The sequence below is a fragment of the Centropristis striata genome, chromosome 7 (genome assembly GCF_030273125.1).
Source record: "Centropristis striata isolate RG_2023a ecotype Rhode Island chromosome 7, C.striata_1.0, whole genome shotgun sequence".
In the NCBI taxonomy this organism is placed as follows: domain Eukaryota; kingdom Metazoa; phylum Chordata; class Actinopteri; order Perciformes; family Serranidae; genus Centropristis; species Centropristis striata.
This window is the reverse complement of record NC_081523.1, coordinates 23,182,127-23,204,034: the sequence shown is the minus strand read 5'-3', so window position 1 is coordinate 23,204,034 and position 21,908 is coordinate 23,182,127. Positions and strand designations below refer to the sequence as shown.

At 41.3% G+C, this 21,908-nt stretch overlaps 1 protein-coding gene across 2 annotated transcripts in view; it reads right to left on the bottom strand.

The window, feature by feature from the left end:
• sema6a (sema domain, transmembrane domain (TM), and cytoplasmic domain, (semaphorin) 6A) overlaps positions 1-21,908 on the bottom strand; it is a 122,077-nt gene that overhangs the window by 55,377 nt on the left and 44,792 nt on the right. For both annotated transcript variants that reach the window (XM_059336338.1, XM_059336339.1), the window contains exons 2-6: positions 16,904-17,066; positions 15,979-16,096; positions 2,957-3,017; positions 1,551-1,613; positions 822-923 (exon numbers count right to left, since the gene is read on the bottom strand). In XM_059336338.1, the coding sequence (XP_059192321.1) occupies positions 822-923; positions 1,551-1,613; positions 2,957-3,017; positions 15,979-16,096; positions 16,904-17,003 (444 nt within the window). In that variant the 5' untranslated portion in view covers positions 17,004-17,066. The remainder of the gene's footprint in view (positions 1-821; positions 924-1,550; positions 1,614-2,956; positions 3,018-15,978; positions 16,097-16,903; positions 17,067-21,908) is intronic.

The following is a 21,908-nucleotide window of genomic DNA, read 5'->3' as shown; positions in this document are numbered from 1 at the left end:
TCAACAAGACGAGGTCAAAACCTTGAATAAGGCCGGAGCCTGTCAGTGTGCTTAATTGTGGCCAGATTGTTGCAGGGATAGCCAGTGGTGGTGTCTATAATGTGAGTTCCAGAGTATTAAATGCTCATCTGTAGTGGTCCTAGTAATATTTGATACTAAAGTGAACTGAAGTAGCTGATCACATGACGGGTTAAGCTTGGTTTGAGACGAATAATTGAGGACTGCTTTGATTTAATGATGGAAATAATCCAATTATACTGTTTTAAACCATTTCTTTTTCTGGGTTACTCATCTGAAGAGTTACTATGTGATTAACAATAACTTTGTTAAACAGACCGGACCTAGCTTACACCCTATGACAGTTATGAACATGCCCACAGGAAGAGATATCTCCATTCATAACAATGCAGCTGAATGGTCAGAGCGACAGCCTTTTTTATTTGTACCAATGCCTTTAAAAAGAACTGTGCCTGTTGTTGCACCTAAGTGGAGAAATTCACAAATTGCAAACACACTGAGATGAGTTTGTCTTGCAGCAGTGACGATCAAACAAGCAGTGGAGAGTACCTTATCACCACAGCTAGCAATGCAAGGTCTCTTCTACTCTATTCTAATTCTCTGCTCACGCCGATTCATTTTGAAAGAGCAATGAGGAAGGCTCCAACTCAAACTTCCTGGCTCACTTTGACAAATTGTGTAACTGTCATGGGGCAATGGGGTATTTTTATGTCTGTCTGTGTGTGTGTGTGTGTGTGTGTGTGTGTGTGTGTGTGTGTGTGTGTGTGTGTGTGTGTGAGGAGCGGAAGTGTGTGGATCCCTACCTTGTAGGTTCGACAGGATGGGTTGAAAGCATTTGTTCCACAAACAAACAAGCTGTCATCATTTTGCTGCAGGAGAACTTTAATGAAATTGTGACACTCGTCCTTCAGGGGAGAGAAAGAAAGAGAGAAAGAAGAAAGGAAGTTCACGGTTAAATTAGTGTCTTTTATCATTGCCACTTTTACACTGAAAGCCACATGTGGTTTCCTAAAAAAACAAGTAGCTCTTTCTTTTCTTTCTTTCTTTTGAAGTACAGCGTGTAGCACTCTATGGACAAGTGAGAGGCATGTGTAACAAACATCAAGCGTCTAATCCTGAAATGTAACATTTTCCCATGGCACATTAAGACATATTTATATTTTAATGCACCTTTAAAGAACCATAATGAAATCATTATTCATTTTGCACAGTTTGTTTTTTCATGTATGGTACCTCAAGAGAAAACACAATTATAATGCTATTTTGAAGATTCCTACTGACATAAATTGTGATAGCAGAATGTTATTTGAATAGCAGGGAGTGTGTTATTGCACCTGCAGGGTTTCCATGTCTGCTAATATGTGTGCATATGTTTGTGTGAGTGAGAGGCTTTATAAAATGCAGACAAGCTGTAACAGAATTTCTCAATGTGTGATTCACTCGAAGAAGTGAAGAATCAGGTGACATTTGTTCTATAAATGATATTAGGGTGAAAGCACAGAGGTTGCAGAGTTTGTGTGTCTTTTCTCTACCTTGTGTTTCCCTTTCATTCTGCAAGTGTCCACATCCGCCTGTCTGGACTTCCATGTCATTTTCTGGAAAAAAAGAAAAGAAAAAAAGAAATTATGAAACTAAAGGAGTCAATTAGAGAAGGGGAGGGGTAGATTTAGAGAGCAAACAAGAAAAAAACAGAAGGTGCTATGGAGCTCAATAACCAATCTATACTGTGATCGATAATCATCATCTGAGATTCTCCATTATTGATTCCCCTAATGAGGCACCTGCTCCGAGGTGAACTTTATTCTAAGCACTGATTGGAGATCAGTTTACCTCCTTGAACTTCCAATTCTCTGCCAGGGAGGAGGAAATACAATACTGACCCCGGACCAGAACAGTCTGAGTCTGTCCAAGGACAGATCCCGCCTCAGAGCTGAGAGCTCATTTCTGTGGATTGATAGGCTGGCCATCCTTGTGCACACACACTCACGCAAACACACACACATTGCCTTGGCCCGCAGGTCAGCGCTAGCCAATACCTGCCTGTCAACTACAAACACACAAACGTATAGGGCCTCTTTCATTGTCACACACACTTATCACTCAATGCTAAGTTATATCTGCTATCCAGCCATGCACACACCCATAAACACACACATTCACCACTTTTCACCCCCCTCTGTGTGGCCTGAGGGTCAGCGCTGAGCCACTGGTTCAGACCGCCGCTTACCCGCCGCTGTTGTACAACATGTTTGGAGCTCGGCCACTGATTAAAGACCCTCAGTCATCAATCAATCTGCACATTTCCCACCGGCCTTTCATCTGCAGCCTGCTCTCATTAAGAACCACTCGTCGGGCTTTGACATTGAAGTGGATGAGGTGGAGGGATGGCGGGTTGTTGTATACACGAGAATGGCCTTGTTTGAATTCTGTTTGCATGCATTATGTTAAGGGCAAATGATGCCAGCGAGGAGTGGTTGAAATAGAATGGAGAGTGGGTTATTACAGCCAAGGGCCTATGTAAATATGAGGCACTTTTTGAATAATCAGAAAATATAGAGTGGGATCCTCTTCTGTTCTGCATCCATCTTGTCTTTCTCACCGTTCTGTAATTCAACCCCTCCTCCCTCACTTCCTGTACTGTCCTCTCAGCTTCCGTTACACACCCATCAGCCCTTCCACTGCCCCACTGATGAGCGTGGATGACGCAACCGGTTTGCTAGCTGATTGATTGGATAATCTTCTTAACGGGTTAAGCATGGCCAGCACGGCAGGCTCACACCGGTGAGTGGGTGAGTAAGACTGCTGGCAGGCACACGTATACACCCACGTGCACACACAAAACTCACAGTGGCACTCGGAGCCAGGTTATTAGGGTTACGTTGTCAATCACAGCACGCCGAGAACAACACGTCCTCAAAGAGACAGACGTCTCACTCACCTTACTGAAAAAGATCTCGTCACCGTTGGCAGTGTCTGTGTCCACCGTGTATATGTGATCCCTGCGAGCGAGTGAGGGAGGGCAAAAGACAGAGGGAGAGACAGATTGGGGGAAAGGAGAGAGAGAGAGATGAGAAGATAAGAATCAGACAGCAGCAGACAGTCAAAAATTCAACAAACAATAAACCCATTTCTTTTCTTCCCCCTGTTTTCCCCCTGCAGGCAGCAAACAACGTCAGAAAATGGGGCTTTGTATAAACTTTGTTCAAACTTCAAAAAATGACAATAAACAAAAGGAGGCCAGAGCTATTTGCTCTGTCAGACAGAAACAGTCAACAAAGGTTTAGAGCGCTGTGGCGCAGGCCCGGGGACAAAAGCCTCTTTGTCCCAGAGAAAGGTCTTGAGGGGGGGTGAGGGAGGACGGGAAGGTTGAGACGGGAGGTGCCAAGTCACTCAGAGCTGTTCAGGTCAATTAAGCCTAGTGTTTGAGCCACAGGAAATCTATACTAACACTCATTATAGCTCAGACAAGAAGACTTGTGTGTGCTGGCCTGGAAATATACAGACTTCTCCTGTATTACACAGTCCTGCCATAAAGGCCCCAGCAGGGCATATGGAAGACATAAAACCCACAAGGGTTAACTACAACTCAGACAGACGGTCCGGCTGGTGGATCAGGCGTGTAGCTGCACCTACTTACCGTGGAGAATTAGGGTGCAGACAGGCAGAGGGAGGGTGCAGTTGGAGGAGGGGGTGGAAGGTGTGAGCGGAAGAGACGGAAAGAAAAGGGGATTTACCTCGTTTGAGGAGAGAACCAAAGGTGACCGTGCCAAACGATGTAACTGCTTTAATTTGTTGGAGATTAGCTGTTGAACGTGTTTTTAATCAAAGTGTGTAACAGTGGCATCGTCAGACTCAGCTTAATTACGTTCCAGCTCCCCAACCTGCGCTCAGCCAGTCAGCCTGCCTTGCTCTCTCATTAACTAAATCTAATAAAGTCTTTGGAGGAACAGGCATCTTGAAATGAATCCACTTATATCGCTTTCCTGGGGGCCACCACCATCTCCTCGAGGATAAAACACAGTCTACTGTACATTATCAGCCATGCTGCTTAAATTGAATAATTAATCTTTGAGAGCAGTTGAAATTAAGAAAACAGCATTGCTTTCTCGGTGGGAGACGACATGTTTCTGGTGAGGCCAGAGGCGGGATCTCTGTCAGTGAAATTTTTGCTTTTTGTTCTGTCACTACTCCATCTTTCCATGTCTACACTTAAGTCTGTCAAAATTATAACACATCACACAACTCTTCCACAGCACATCATGCCTTATTCATCAGAGTGGTGTACAGTCATATGCTGCCTTCAAATGGGGTTGTGTGTATCATGCTCACAAGAAGACTCTATATGAAGGCTCCCCTGTTGAGGGATTTACAACCTTGTGAGTGGAAAATATGTGAAAGTTTATGAGTTGTGGTGTTTGTGCTGACATTTTTTTAGAAATGGCAGAGATCAGTGGTAGGTTAATAAATCGTCATATTAGTGGTATGGAGATTCCTTTGTTTCTTCGGAAAATGTTGATATTTCCAGCGGCCTCGTCTTTTTCCTCGTCATTCATTACATTCATTGCATGCTATCTTGCTAAATTGTTACAGCGAAAGACTATAAAAGAGATGTAGGTGACATGACATCTTCCAATGGTTTGTGAACATGGATTTGAATCTCCCAGTTTGGCATTATGGCCATCACCATCTTGGTTTATTGGAACCAAAAGTTACCATATTTTGATCATTTTTTGAGAGATTTCTCTACAGTTAGACTTCTTTTTGCAACCAGCGGAGTCGCCCCCCTGCTGGTCATTAGAAAGAATGCAGTTTAAGGCACTTCCACATTGGCTTCACCTTTCATCCCTGGAGGTCATGTGATTTATACACCACTATACTACTAAATATACAATACATTATCATATTTAAAAAACAAAAAAATATTTAACAAAACACCATAACTACTTTTAGATGATACAGAAAACTACAGAAGATACATAGATGACCATAAGTGCAATATCAGCTTTTGTGAGTATTCATCCATAAATGGCTGAAAGGTTGAGTATCCATTTATGAATAGAAAGCATTGGCTTCCAAATGTTTTCAACATCATTTTTCACACAACAGTTCTATTAAGAGCCTGTTCTTTGAAGTTGATTGACATTAAAAAATAAGTTTTTCATGTAATATTCAGCCATGAACTGACAAAACGGAGAGAAGGAGGTCAGCTTCAGGTCACTGAGATGCACGCCATGCCCTTCGTAGATTCAAGTTCACTTGCTCGAGCAAATGCCAGATGCTGACTGTCACTGTGCAGCCTGCCGTGACTAAAAATCGAGCGTTTCAGGCTTAAACCACAAACTGTGCTGCAAAATGTTTTTCATTAAGGCTCACTGGTAGCACTACCAATTCACTACTCTGGCTAATTGATCTGGATTAAATTTCCAAGGTTTCTGAACGGCCCTTCTGTGTTTTAGTGTTTCTTTCACTTTGCTGCCGGGGTAACAGGATACACATAATTTTGCTACAGTCGTTTTTTTATTTTTAAAATGGCAACTGTAATATGTTAAAGATAGAAGAAAAAATATATAAAAAACACATTTAAGAAAGAGGAAAGACAGAGAATAAGAAACATTTAAATGGAAAATAGGAGATGATGAGTGATAATGTTGATGGATGATATCACTATAAATGTCCCGCTTCGACTCCTGAAGTTCCCTGACTTGTTAATTGAACTTCATTTATATCTTTATATTAAAATTCAAACTTTATATTAAAAAGACAAAACTAAATCAAAAGCTTTCAAATCAGAGGATTACTTGGCGGATTTAGTGTAATCCCATGGGTTATTTTACTGCCTGCAATTTTAAAACAGCTCATGAGTAATCTGTAATTGACTGCTCCATAATTTTCCACAGTAACCTTCCCAGCTCTGCTCCCCGTATTGTGCCTCCCTTGTCCTGTTGCTGACAGCGTCCTCGAGGGCCGAGGCCTTCCAGCCGCAGGGTTTTCAGTTCCAGCTGAGATTAGAGGGAGCCAAGCGATGAGGCGTCCCTCAAACATCCTGACTAGATATGGAGAAGGACAATGGAGCGGCTGTGTCTGTGTCAACACCAGCTCTCTAAACACACACACATGTGCAAGGAGACTCCCCTCCTTTTACCCCAACATGCTCACACGAACACACACACACACGTACCCTTTCCCCTCTTCACCACCGCACCTGAACTCATATTACGACATATTCACTGCTCTCTGGTGTATGAGTCACATTTATATAACTTCACTGTGAAAAAGGAGAGGACAGACAGCGAATAAAGGGTCTTCAAGGGACTACACTGGTGGCATTGTATGTTGTCGACCAATAACTACAGATCAAATATAGTTAACTTATTATTACGGACCATTTTCCGAAGCAAACATCAAGTTTTAAAATTGATTTGCTGCCTTCCAAGTGGTCTGTGGTTTCCGTTTATTAATAACATGAAATTCTTCTTGTGGAGAGAACCTGCTTGAAATACATGATCCATCAGACCAAACATTTCATTGCCTTTATTATATATAACATATGACATCCTTTAATAGAACACTTTGCATTCAGAAACTATTGCTATTGCATACTTAATCTATGGCTACAACTAACAATTTATGGCCAATCACGAAACCCATCGGCTTCTTGGAGCACAGGCCGGTATAAAGATAGATACATTTTTTAAAAGCTCATAAAAAGTTAAGTCATTGTCAGACGATGTCCAAGGGTTCCAAGGTCGCATTCTGCCTCTTCTGCTCTCCACACAAACTGTCTGCCCCCATGTACCAAACGTGACTGGTTAATACTACTTGGTCAATGGTCAATACTGCTTGGACTAAAAACTGACTACAAATAGAAACCAGAATGCTTCAGATACCAAAATCTTCACCAGTTGCCCAAAGAGTGTATTCAAATGCAGATGTCTGTTTATAGACATTACTTATTAACTTATCAATTTACTAATGCAGCTCAAACAAAAGAATATGACAAAGAACAACCAAACTAACTTTACATAATGCAAAGAGTTGAATGAGATTTTTTTTTTTTTTAAACAGTTGCTTGAACTCTGAAATCTTGAAGGCTGGAGCACCAATGGGGTCTTTGTATACAACAGAAACCAACAAAGTAATTTTAGCAGGCTTCGGCATTGAGGTTAGAGATATCAGCTTTCCATATTTTTCAGCCTTCTCAAATATTTTCTTGTTATGACTGCTCAAAACCTATGAAAAGACAGGCACCCTACTGACCCTGCAGCCTAAAGCCGAGGTCAGATTTCAAGACAGTTCTTGCCCGCTGAGAACAGTTCAGACTAAACAAGTGGCCTGAGTAAAAGCTGCTGTCTTGTTTGAACAAATCTGTGGCAAAGAGTGATGATACGATCTAATTCTATGGTACAACAGCCTGTTTCCACTGAAGAGTTCAGTGTGGATATGAAAATAGTCGTTCTATTGTTTATTGTTTCCTAGAGTAGGATCAATTTACAGTACAGATGTACAAACTTTCATTTTATTTGTAAAATTATTCATGTGAATGAAAAATGTTGCATGAATGTTCCTCCATTTAATTTGGATACTGTGTGGATTATGACAGGTATTTTAGATCAGGTAAATTCTGGAGTTTCGTAATAACATGAAGTGCAGAACGAAATACGTGACAAAAAAATGTTTCCAGTTCTTTCCTATAAGTTTCTCACTTTCAACTGTAAACTATCATTCAAACATGCTCTGGCACAGTGCTTATGCACAAAACATAAGAGTGTACTGTTTGTGGCTGTGCTATGAAATTTCGAAACACCGTGAGATTGTGAGGAAAACTAAATAAGAGAAGCCTTTGACAACCGATGAGTGCAGAGCATTGGTTGTCAATTTGAATCACTTGGCGTGGGCTCTGCTTTTCCCGAAATTCGGAGACAAAAATGTGTGAGTAGGGCGGAAGGTATGCAAATATCCTCTTAGACACAAATATGGAGTCGCTGTAAATGGATGGGTACAGACAGAGAGAGCTGAATGATCGAGGACAGACAGTGGACCAAGTGAGCGCGGGCAAGAGTGTGAGATTGAGTGGCATAGAGGGTCTCCATCGGACATGTAGCCATGCGTAGCCATGAGAACACAGGGGCTTTGTGTGGAAGAATGTCGTTTTCATAACAGCTCATTTCTTCTGGGGTGACGGCGGGCCAGTTTGGTCCATCTGCTGGGCCTTTGTCATACTATCTTGCCCTCTTTTAGCAGAAAAGAGAGGAACGCGATTAGCATGCACCCCGCACCTTTAGCCACCACCCCTCTTTCCGCAAACTAAATGCCTGCACGTCCACCCTCCTCTCCACCTCCAACCCCTTTTCTCTCTCATCACCCTCTTCACCCATATTCCTCTCTCTTCATAACTGGATCATGGGTGGTAGAGGCGGGTCTATTGTACATTGTTATGGCTTTCCCTGGTTCAAATCTCTTCACAAAGTGGATGGGAGGGAACCGGGGAAGCCAGCAGGCACCTTTGGGCTGTGAAGGGAGTTGTGGAGGTTGTGAATGGGCTGAGGGCACAGAGAGGCCCTCGGTGATGTGGTGGCATGAAATACAACAAGCCAGAGTTCACTAACCCCCACGCTGTGGCAGGTTGTTCTTTTCGAAGGTTGAAGTTCTCATTACGGTTTTCTACATTCCCTCCACATCTCCTTTTGTGAGTGTGTGATTTGAGTGTTTGTGTGTTTTTGTGTGGCTGGGTCAGTGGGGTGAGGGGCATGTTTCGAGCTTGCACACTTAGCACAGTTAGTTAGGAATGCATACTAACTGCATAAAAGATGTGGTTTATTTTACATTTATTGATTGAAATGTATCCAGTAATCTCAGAATATACTATGTTTTCACTAGAGAGCCCAGTTAGTAAGGGAATAAGTATGTCATGCTCTCAAATTAGGAATATATATTTATAAATAACTTCATTTGTGATTATTATGCACACCAAATGAACAGAAAATGCCCTTAAGCAATAATAGGGCTCATGCAGTAACATTTTATCTTCTCTTTTCTATTAATTTTTCTATTAAGAGAAAAAGTAAGAGAAGTCCACTCCAGATGCACCAAGCATTTTTAACCATCCAAATCTGCTCTTACACAGATATATCCCACTTGATGGTGTGCTGTGTGAAAAAAGTCTGGCACAAGAAATGGAGAGATTCCACCAAAAAAACTCTTAAACACTCGTGAAATTTTCTCTTAAACTAATGTGCTAACAAATTAAGAACACATTTTACATACAGACACAAATAAGAAGTAATTTGTTCATATATTGCTTCAATTTAATACTATGTTTCGTATAAAAACAAGTCTCAAGGGTATAACAACAAATGTAATCAATGCAATAACCTGACAATGTTAATATCAAAACAGTCTAGTGTGCCACAAATTACTGACTGGAACTTCAACAATGTGATAATACTATAACATAAAAACATCATAATTTGATCCTAGTTCAAGAGCATGTATTACTATTGCCAGACTTTGTATATTTTTGCTGGATGAATTGCTAAAACTGTTAAACCTCAGTAGAAAGAAAGGATTTTACATATTTTTTAAAGTTGCATTTTGAATAGAAACTTGTTCCAACTTTTAATTCAGGTGATTACGACTACTGGAGCAGCAAGCTTTGTTTCAGAGTGTGGACGTGGCTGGATGTCGCTGGTGCTGCGAGGAGAGGGAGAGGAGGCAACCGTGTAATCCCAGTCATTAGTGGGTTTTAACAGGATTTGGTGCAGCTACAATAATGGAGACTCTAGTGGCCTCCACTGCGAGACCCAAAGAGACCCGACAGGGAAGAAGCGTAGCCACAGAGCCACGACTGTTCCAGAGGACTCAACTGAGAGAAGGTAATCTGGATTTTTCACTGTGTATGTGTGTGTGTCTTTGTGTGATGTTTTTGTCCAACGGCAGCCACAAATTTAGGTTCCTCCACTCTCACACAGATCTTACCCTCCGTCTCCGTCTCTCTCCCACACACACACACACACACACACACACACACACATTCTCTCTCTGGTTCCCATGCTTCCCAGCCTCATAGAGGGGTGTAAACAGAGTGTGGTTGATGTTACCATGGTGAAACCCGAATGAGGGTCGAGAATGGCGACTATGCCCTGCATGTGGAGAGACCTGGGGCATGCTTGCTAGGCAGGCTATACAGTAATAACATCTTCACACACACAATTGTGTATGAAGTGTCCATCTCATTCTCTGCACATCTTTTCTCCTCATGTCCTCTAACCTTATCTAAAAATGAAATTCTAGTTTAATTGAGCCTGAGTTATCATCACGTGTATCTCTAACGATAACATTGTATAACAACAGGCTGCTGAGTTCCTAAAACTAATGAGAAACATATTTCGCAAACTTAGGTATGGAAAAAGCCAAAAGATGATTACCATCACAATTTACAGACTTTCTTATTTATTTTTATTTATCTCTGAACGTCCATACTTGCCATAGTTTCCTTGGGTTCAGTGGGTTGTTACTGATTTTTTGAAGTGATAGACCAACACCAAATCATGATTGTAATCTTAATCAAAAAAAATTTGAAAATTCTCTTCTCTTCTATTCTCTCAAGTTTAGCTACTTCCAGTGAGATGTGATTCACGGTGACTCTGACTTTGCATCTCTGCCAGTTTGCCCTTAAAGTTATGTTCAAATATCTTGAACTAGGGTTGTATGAACCTACACATATTCAGTTAATTACCTACAGTAGACAGCAGTCAGCACGTCGCCACTTCGGAGAAGCAGACAAAAGGACACTGTGTGTTATTGTGTAACTTTGGTATTTTCTGAAGTCACACAATAACACAACAACGAAATGATTGAGGCAGCAGTAGACCAGCAGCTCATGTGTTCTGTGAGGTAAAATTGCTGTTTTTGTAAATGGAGTCTGGTAGATTCGAAAAGAGCATAAAACAACTTCAGTTCCACCTTGTAAACGTAAACACAGCTACCGGACCAAAAGGTAAAGAGGTAAGAATACTTAAATTAAAGTGCACACTTAAACTGATATTGATTTTTTTTTTCAGGTGGCTAAATCATATTTAACCGTTCTTTGTGATGTGTTCATGACTCTGCTGAAGACCAAAAACTGAAACATGGTCTCACAATATAGTTGTTCTTTATTCCACAGGTGCTGCTTCAGTTGGTGGAATTCTTGCAAGAAAAAGTCACATACTAAAACTCAAAAAAGTCAAAGGAGTTCTCATAAAGGTAGAAAGCCAGGAACACACACACACACACACACACACACAGTTTCTACTGTCATCCTCATAACTGACAGCAATGAGCTCATATTCCCCAAGGCTGCAGGAAAAAAAAGCTTGAGAATGAAGATTAGAGTTTGGACTTGTCTGTCTCACTGATACATTGCAAGTGGCTTCAATCAAGTCTTTTGATTGAACACACACAGACACAGACACACACACACACACACGCGTTGCGTGACGTTACATTTCTTGCTATGGCTACAGCTGTACACACAGCTACACACCCATATTCACACACACACACACACTGGCACACGCACACACACAGATATTTTCAGAGATCAGAATGATAAATCTTCCATTGCACTGTGATGAATTCCCCCTGAATGCTGTACATAGTGCATCCTGACCATGAAATATGGACTGCTGGGATAGGAATCCTCCTGCGTCCATCTCTCACTGCATCAAAAACAGTTTATTGCTTTTTCTGAGCGTGACTCTGCTGCTAAACACCTAAAACACACATGACAGCAGACACACATAAAGCACTGAGCTTGTACAGTTTTTACATTTTTATGTTCATTACTCGTACTTTAATATACATCATGTCTCAGTTTATCATGGATAATGCACAGCTGATTGCTGCCATAAAATGCATGAAACAGCAGCTGCATACAAGCCGACTTGATACGACGTTGGATCTCACGTTCATCAGTGGCTTCACAAACAAACCCGTCTTGCTATGATTATTTTCTCTGTGTACATCTGTGCAGAGATTGATGTAAAGAGGGATTTGTTATGAATCCCGCTTTTTAAACGCAGATATTTTGTGAAAAGTGAAAGAAATCAACACAGGACTCAGAAGTCCAATGCCTGTCATGTTAAGACTGAACAAACAAGAAGCTCTTTGATAGCCTGCATATGAAAAGACAGCTGTCGGAGATCTTATCAGGCTGTACTGTCCCTGTGGATAATGCATCTGATGAAAACTGAGTCACGGAATAAGATTGAGAATATTAGGGGACTAAACTAGTCATGCACTGAATTCATAATCAACGCTCAATATATATGAAGCTATGAGGGATAATGATATTTTACACATATTGGAAAAGCAGTGACCTCATCAACAGAGGCCATTTTCCCAAATATAACAGCTGAACAGCTGAACACAGGACTGCAAAAAGAGCGTCTGATTCCACCAAATCAATACATTCCATTCAAGGCTCAAACCAGCGGATGAATTATCAATCACTGCATCTGTTGCTGAGTTCCTCCCTTGCCAAAGACTTGCCTCTTTCCCTCTATGGATTAAGCCACTTTTGTCTATTTACAATTTCATCAGTTGCTATGTTTGTATGCATCTCACAGCTTAAAAATCTTGTGATTTTATTGCCAGCGCCAAAACAGGAGCCAAAGGGATTTAATAAACTGAGCAGCCATTCAAAAAACAGCCTGAAACAGTGTTGAGCTTTGGACCGCGTTCACAGCGGCCATCTGCAAGCTGCTGCGCACCAAGAACTGAGGCTCACTGGTCTAGAGGCATGATGGCAAAGCTGTGTGATGCTGGCCCCAGAATAAACAAGTCATTTGACTGGACAACCATCATAAAAGCAGCTATTGATGTTGCTCGGGTTTTTTTTCCTGCAGCATTGTTTGTTGTTTTGTAGCTCGAGACTTGCTGGCTTGACTGTTGGCTCGCTTTCACATTGATTTCTGAAGTGGTGATTGTCTCCGCTGTTTGTTTCTTAAACTGTTTGTCATTCAACTTTTACATGCCGTTATCGATATCCTGTTAGTGGCGATGGATCTTTGTGCACTGGCCGTCATTTGTCCCGTACGTGTTATTGACTTCAACATACTTCTCTGTGTCAGGATCAATGGCGGTCATCCGGCTCGGTCTAATCTAGGGCAGCCATTCTAGTTATTCAGGGGTCGCATACCTCAGGCCATGTGTCAGGATTCCCGTCTGCTTTAAGCAAGTATGCAAGTGTGGGACCGGCGCACCAGGTGACCTCACACATGCACGCACAAACACTGCAGGCACGATTACAGGCTGTATGCCAACAGGCGCACCAACACATGTTCACCATCAAAAAGTGCCTCCATATGCGCACATACGGCCACATATCACACTCAAGAAATCACTTTTAAATCCATGCGACAACTGCGCAACACACACCCTCTTTCTCTCACACACACAATTGCACAAACACACCCCTGCAATAAACCCTCTGTCTCATTTCCCTCCCTGTCCCTCAGGCCCCTGACACCCCATGTGGAGCAGGTGGGCCACAAGCAGACTCTGGCACCCCAACACACACACACACACACACACACACAGACACAGGCTCTCTCTTTCGCTCTGCTTCCCTTTTCCACTCTCCACACACCTCCTTTTAATGACCACAGATATGTTAAAAAGCTCTGCCACTTAAAGCAGCAGCCTCACTCTGCCACTTAATTTGACATGCTTGGGAGGAAAACAAAGAAAGACCCCTATTGTGCCTTTTAAAGGTATCCAATCAAGCCTGCTACTCAATTAGCTATGGACGGCACAGAACAAACAGATAAGGATCCATTTTATTAACACAGCTGCAATGCTGCTGTAACATTATACTGCACATTCACTGAAGGTAAACCTGCCTGTTGATGCTTTGGTCATGAAACTCACTTTCTTATAGACTGCTCACTTGATAAGGTGAAGCAACATGAACAGTTCTAAAATAACAAGGACAAGAGAGAAGACAAAATCAATATCGGTTTTCTCCATGTCTCCAGATGGTGTAATTGAGCTATATTATCTCTGAAAGATGAGTCACACAAAATTAAAGAAGCGCAGGTGAAAAACACATTGACAGAAAGACAGAAAGCAATAAAGGCAGGTGACAGACAAGGGAAAAAACTGCCAGACAGAGAAACAGAGTCTTTTTTTTTAATCGATATGTGAGAGCAACTAAGCTGCCAACAAATAGAGTCAAAACTTCAGTATTAGTCCTGTATTACTCTTTATCGACAGCACAGTGATATGTGCATTAAGGCTGTCTAGATGGTGCATTTAAACCTTAAATGTGGATCATATCATGTTGTCTTTTCTTTTTTCATATGATTTTCTTGTCTCTATTATATAGCACCGTTGGAGATAGATAAGAAAGGAGGAGAAGAGAGGGAGAGGGGACAACATGCAGCAGAGGGCTGCAGGGGGCCACTGCTAAGAACTAAGCCTTAGTACATGAGGCACATGTTCCATGAGTTGAGTTACAGTGTTTAAGTGTTCAATTCATCTGTAGTTTCTGTATACCTGCATGTGTAGGTGTGTGTGTTTGTGTGAGTTTGTACGTCTGCCTGGATGTTTATCGAAAAACAGGCCACAGGTCTGCAGGGACATGGTACAAGTTAAAAGGGGTTCTGGCAGACGGCAAGCCCAAAATAGAAAACAACAAAAAGGTAATGAAAGAAAAAGTCCAGATTGCAAAGTGTTTTAAAGTCTCAGCATTTTGCTCTGAATTAGTCCCTCCTGAACCCACAAAACTTTAAAAGTAAACAGCACAGCAGGGCTCCGGAGTTCAGTTCGATAACCCGACTCCTGTTGCTCTCACAGCCTGCAGCCCTTATCAGGTTAAACCAAGATCACATGTTCACAATCCTCAACTGGCAACAATAGATGAGAATCATTCAGTGACTGTTATATGAGAGGGGATGATGAAGGATTCAATAATCCTGGTGGAACCTCACTCACTCAGTTTAATTAATCCTAATCTACAGTGGCCTGCACTTTTTATTCCATTAAGAAAAGCAGTAAAACTTGCAATAATTTGGAGTGTCTTCTTCAATTTACATCTGTCTGTCAGTCTCTCTGTCTGAAATATACAGGTGGAGGTTTTGTCTCAACATTGAACGGGGAAACATAATAACCAGGGGGTCCTCAAACACTTAATTTCCTGCAGTCTCTTTCCTTTCTATGCATTCATTTGTGTCTTTCTGCTTCAATTTATGGTGGAAATGTCTTTGTTTGTGTGAAGGAAACACAAAATTCAGATGCCAGGTGAATGAAATATAATGCAATAAGGCTCTGAGTCATTCTGTATTATTATCAAATATTTACTCTGCTTTAGATCAACGTTTCTCATTTACTGTTATCTCTGCTGAGCCAACGCACATGTAGGCTTGATTTACTCTTCCATCTTCCATTGTGTCTGTTGTTTGTGGAAGTTACCTCTCTAATTGTGCATGTAGCACCTGTTTAAGTCAATGATACATTCATTCATTTTTATTAATTTATAACCCCTGGATTTTAGTAGCTAATATGTGTTTCAACAAGATTTCTGCTTATGTTCAAAGCTTTCTGCACATTCAAAACATATCCCACATATTTGTGTTCTCTGAGATTTAGAGAATGAAGTTGTAATTTTATAAGAATAGGTCACTGTAATTCAAGAATAATCTACCTGCCCTATAGTCAGCTGTGCATTATGTTATTGCTCTGCTGATGTGGAACCACATTTAAGAATCTCTGGAAGTGGTGAAAGTGTACTGTTCCTCATTGGAGGTGTTGTGATCAGAATGCTTGGGACAATTCAGAAGTCACTGGATAATGTTTGAAACATGTCTCTACCACCCCCATCAAACTGTCTGCCATTGCTGAAATAGCAACATTATTAGAGGATCTCCCTGAAGTGGTGAAAACACATGTTAAAAAATCTGGCCAAATATGATCACCCACCTGGCAGCGATGTATATCGTCCTGTTCATGATCATGATGAGCTGGATGTCCAGTCTGTGCCGCTGTGTGTTGTTCCTGCCAGGTTTGTGGCCTACAAACGCTGGGTACTGTTTTGTATCTGCAAGGAGAGGACAAAAAATTAATCCCTATGTGTGTTACATTTATAACTGCAGTAATAACAACCCTTTAGGCTTTGAGGTCAAATGTCAACCCATGTGTCTCAGCTGGATTCGAAAACGCCTGCACAGTTGTTGGCTGAGTTCCTCCTGTGACCACAAATCATAGGCTAAAACTGTGCTGCACAGTACCGTGCAATCGTTCTATTGTTGGTGGCTTTGGATGAAAGCGCGTGGTTTGAACAAACACTCTGATAGAGGAGCAGGTCTATGAGAGGCTGGCTGGCTCTCCTGGCCAGCAGTGTGAGGTACCGCATCAGGCCCAGAGAGAGTCGGACGGGGCAGGACAGAGGGAGAGACACAGAGAGAAACAGAGGAAACAATGACCGTATCTTTGTAGCCTGCAACAGCGTTTACACTATCACACACAGCATTAGGAGCCCAACAGAAAATAGCGGATTATCCTTTGATGTTGGGTGGGCTCAGTTTCAAATGCTGCTTTAAGTCCTTCATTTTAGTGTGTGTAGAGGGCCTATCCTCCGGCGCCAAATTACACTCCATGCTTCCTAAATGTATTCAGCGGAGGGGGAGGTGGGGGTCGCAGAGGAAGCAAGGGTTGAGAGGGATGTGGAGGAGCAAAAGGATAGAACAAGTGAGAGAGATACCAAGAGCGGGATTTGAGAGGTGGAAGACAAAGAGGAGAGGGAAAAGAGTGCAGGGAGAAAATGAGAGAGGACTTGTAATGAGAGGAGGAAGGAAAGAAAGAAAGAAAGAAAGAAAGAAAGAAAGAAATAGAAGGATATACTTACAGTTGCCGTGTGAGATGCTAATAGGCTCGCTGTCTTCGGGGAAGCCCGCCCCGGCTATTTGCAGTAGCGTGAAGTAGAGTAACAAGGCCTCTGACCTCATGGTCGCACCAACACTGCTGCTGTTGCTGCTGCTGCTGGTCCTCTGCTACAGATTTACCTCAGCCTGCACAAAGAGAGACACAGAAGTGGCAAACAAGGAGGAGAAGGAGATGGAGAGGGATGGAGGGAAAGAGATGGGGGGAAGGCGGGAGAGAAGAAAAACAAAGTTTGTCAAACAAATCTGTTTTCACCTGACTGACTCCTCAATTACTTTCCCTCTGCGGTTTCTGCATTCTTTGTGTGAAACAAAGAAACGTAGAAGCCGGGGGGATAAAGCGAAGAGAGGCAGAAAAAGAAAAGAGTTAGCCAAACAAATTTAAGTCCACCTGATTTAGCTGTTTGTGCATTTTACACGGCCCGTTGCAATCTGTCAGAGAAATATTTATATATGCATTTTCGATGACTCAAGTGAGCCGCGTTGCAAGCGAAACAAAATTAATTGGATTAGGGGGGTAATATGCGTCATAGATCGATGTCAGGCAGAGAAGATATCTATGCCTCTCTCTTCCTCTCTCTCCCTCTCTCTCTCTCTGTGACAGGGTCTTAGTGAAGTGGGAGAGCTCTTGTTGAGATTAGCCTGCTGTAAAGTATCAGCAGTACCTGGAGATGAGGCTGGATGGCATGGCAAGTACCTAATTTCCCACTTGTCAGTCTCCTACAAGAGTAGTGATCCCACAGCCTGACTCCTACAGGCCGATGACTACCGCAGGATGGATCCATGCATCAGTACAGCTATTAAACTCTCCAATTTACCACAGCTTTGGTTGTAAAACTAAAAAAAAAAAACTTTTCCATTATCTCATTTATCTTGCATTGAGTCTCTACAAAAGTTTAACAGGGTATAGCACACATATCCAAAAATTTTAACGGGCTGGATAAAAAAAACAAACTAAGAAAGAATGGTGCTGCAACATTTCAATCTAAGGAGATCTTTGTCAAGCATTGACAAATGACTAAAACGATGAGACTGCCCTTCCCCCCCAAACAAACAATCCAATGTTTTGTTTGTACAGCAGCTTATTACGACTATATGTACCTTTGTTGTTTGCAGCGCCATCTAGTGGCCAAAGTAATAGAAACAGTATAAAGAACGAAATGGTCCACTTATAGTGATGGTGAATGGGTCAAACAAATTCAGGACTTTCATATCCCTTGACTTCTGTAAGTCAAATTTTTCTGCACAAATGTAACTTCCTTACTTCAGACAGTGACATTAATTTATTACACTTTTTTAACTACATTAAAACTTAAGTACAACTTAAGTGTGCGGTTAGTTTAACACCTAACCATGTCGGGTTTTTTTGCCATAACTTTTAGGGAAGTTGTTCCATAAGTTTGATAGTTGATGCCTTCACTATGAAAACTGCATTAACGACGGTTTTATAATAGCGACTGTTACATTTAGGTATGAGGATGTGCTGATATGCCACCAGTAGCTGCACCAATTTAGAAAGCTCTCCTGTGGGTCGTAGTTGTGGGTAGGAACACATGACAAATGTGGTTGTATGGTTTGGAGGACTTTCTGGAAATTATCCTTAAGTTGACAATACCTGACAAAGATCTTTGTTAGATAGAAACATTGCACTACATTAAAATGACTGGGAGCACCTTTTTTATACAGTGTGCAAAACTTGGCTTTACCATAAATGCCAACTGTTGATCTCTAATCTCATTCAATAAGCCTGATGACTGTCCGTTTCCTGGAAGAGATCTCATGATTGTTTACCTTTAAATTCTAGAAAACAGAATGTTCTCAACAAGCTAATCTTTTAATGTAATGTATATGAGTCAACTGAAGTGGATTTTATAGCAGATGCCTTAAATTGTGTTGATGTAATGTCTTCATTGCACAAACCATAGCAACTGAGTTTTTTCTCCTGCAGTCTGTGGCAACAAATTACGCCCATAAATCATCCAAGACAATTATTGCGTCTGTAATCTAATCAAGAATAAAGCATTTAATTTGCATAAAGCACGTTCTTCTTTTTTTCTCTCAGTCGAAGCTGCAGGGGTGAGATGTTGCCGGGTAGATAGAGTAAGGGATGCTTCAGGGATGAAGAATTGAATAAAATAGTCGATTTCATTTGCTTCAGTCTGATAAAAGTTGTTTATCCCACGCTGTATTTTCATTCGCTATTGTATGTCTGAGGGGGGGGAACTAACAGGGGGGAGGAAGAGAGAGAGAGAGAGAGAGGGAGGGGAGAGAGAGAGAGAAAAAGAGAGGGAGGGAGAGAATTACTTTCTCTTTTCTTTGTCATGTCTCCCTCTCTCTCCCTCCCTCTCTCTTTCTCTCTCTCTCTCTTTCCATGCTCCTGTGAATCTCATTCAGGAGAGGAATGAAAACACTATTCACTGGGAGAATCACTTTAACACTGAGGAGAATACCAATACTAAAGCCTGGATACGACCTTGATCTCACAAGCCGCTCCGTTCTTCTCCCTCCTTTCTTACTCCTTGGCCTCCTCCTCTTATCCTTGCACTGTTTCATTTTTTGTACTGCACTCTATATTTTATGAAGAGAAAAATACTAAAATGGATTTTTTCTCACCCTCACCTTTATCATACAGTGAAGGCTGACCGAGCTACACTTGCGTTCTGCATTCCAACTTCCCACAAATTGTAAATAAAAATTGGCTTCTTCATTTTGACATATAAAGTACAGTAAACATCTGCGGGGGGACTGAAATTTGTTTTTCTTCTGAACCTTGACCCGGAAGTCCTCTAGTAATTGACTGATTGATGAGCAGGAAGTGGCATGAGGCAGAGAGGTAAGCCCTGAGGGAGCTTACACAGTGAATGACGGATGGAGGTTGCGCTGAGCAAGAAAACAAGATGTGATCTGCAGTGGAATCTAATAAATGGGAATTTTTCTTTCACTTTCTATAAACCCCATGTCTATAATGCATCACAAAACATACTTATCATGCATTTTACATCTGCACTGTATACTTATAATTATGAATCCTTTATAGCATATTAATAATAATAGTATTACACATTGTAAAGCATTTTATAATTATTTTTTAAGGTCAAGTATGTCATCATGTCCATAATGCATTTTACAGTTAAGATTAGCCTAACTGCCTTACCATAACCTTACAATCACATATTATAATGTCTTACAACTATGGGGATTATAATACATTATGATCTTTGCAAACAAAATGTCTGTGACCAGTAATTATGATACTTGACTTTATAATTCATTATAAATGCTTTATAATGTTTTACCATGATTGTTCAATTCATTAAGAGTATGGATGAGCACTAACACTATTATGATACAGTGCTATAAGCAAATTGTGATGCATTTTAAGTGTGTATATAATGCATAATAGATATGGGCATCATAGAAAGTGTGAATGTAGATGCTGCAGTGTAATTGAAAATAATCTCATGGGATTAATCCAGACATTTATCTTGCATGTGCTGTGAATCGGTGGCTTCTGAAGGCGAGGCATGTCCTCCATCCTTATCAATGGGCTGTAATAGCACGCTAAAACTGTTAGCCTAACAATCTCACACTGCCTCCTTTGATACACAAAATAAATTGAGCACAAAATGACTTAAGTGAAGCTCCGAAAGGCTTTCAGTGGCCCTTTCGTTAGCAGCTGCCACACATGGGTAACAGGGGGGAGCGAGACGCAGTCTGTCTTTACCGAATTATGCTCTTTTTGTGGAAGAGCAAATTGCTTCCTTGTGTGTAGGAGTGTGACCGTGTGTGTGTGTGTGTTGAATCCTGATGCTACTTTTTGTGCAGCACCGTGTATTTAAACACACACAATCTGAGAACATCAGGAATCAAGGCTTTAAACATGTGCTCCAACTTCAATAAAAAATTACCTACTACCAAAAAGCACACTGGCGCAGGTGGCAGTGTGTGGATTTCCTTTCTTGTAAAAGCTCGCCTTGAAAAGCAACCAAAGAGAAGACATAAAGAGTAACAGTGGAGCCCTGTGCCTCCTCCTCAGGCTTTTAATAGATAACATTTTGAAAACCTTAGCTGCTTACACCTCCCGCACACTCTCAGTGATAAAGTAGATGGTTATGTGCATGTGTGTGTGTGTGTGTGTGTGAGAGAGATGGTGAGTGTAAAAATAAGTGTGTGTGTGTGTGTGTGTGTGTGTGTGTGTGTGTGTGTGTGTGTGTGTGTGTGTGTGTGAGTGTGAGTGTGAGTGCGTGTGTGTGTGTGTGTGTGTGTGTGTGTGTGTGTGTGTGTGTGTGTGTGTGTGTGAAGCCGAAAGGGGAGAGTTAATCAAGTTGGATGCTGGCAGGAGGCCACCAGCAGGTAATAAAAACACAAGGACCCCCCAGAATTCCTTAACATACCCAGGCCATCTTATGAATAACTACACACGCATGTGAACGCACGCACGCACACGCACACACACACACACATACACACACACACACACACACACACACTCCTACTCCTCAGTCACCTTGTATCCATGCAAGAAGAAAAGTCAAGACCAGAAAACATGAAAAAGCTAGGGCTGGGCGATAATTTAATATGATTAATTATAATCTTTAATGGATCATATCATGATACACAATTAGGTAATTTAAATTTCTTAGTAAATTTGCATGTGTGTACTCATAGTCAGTGAATAACTTAAAATATTTATTTATTTTTTCTCTATGATTTCACTTGACACCATGATCATTTTGCACTAATGAATATAAAGAATATGCTTAATAATGTGATTATTTCATAAATATTAATTGAATCAACAGAAACATGCTCTTTTGTGATATTTATCATTACTAAGATATGAAATTAGCTATATAGAAGATTTTGGCTATGTCGCCCAGCCCTAAAAAAAAAGTATTTCAGCAATGAAAAAAAGTTTTACAACTGGAAGCAGACAAACAATCACAAACCATACAGACAGACAGACATTTA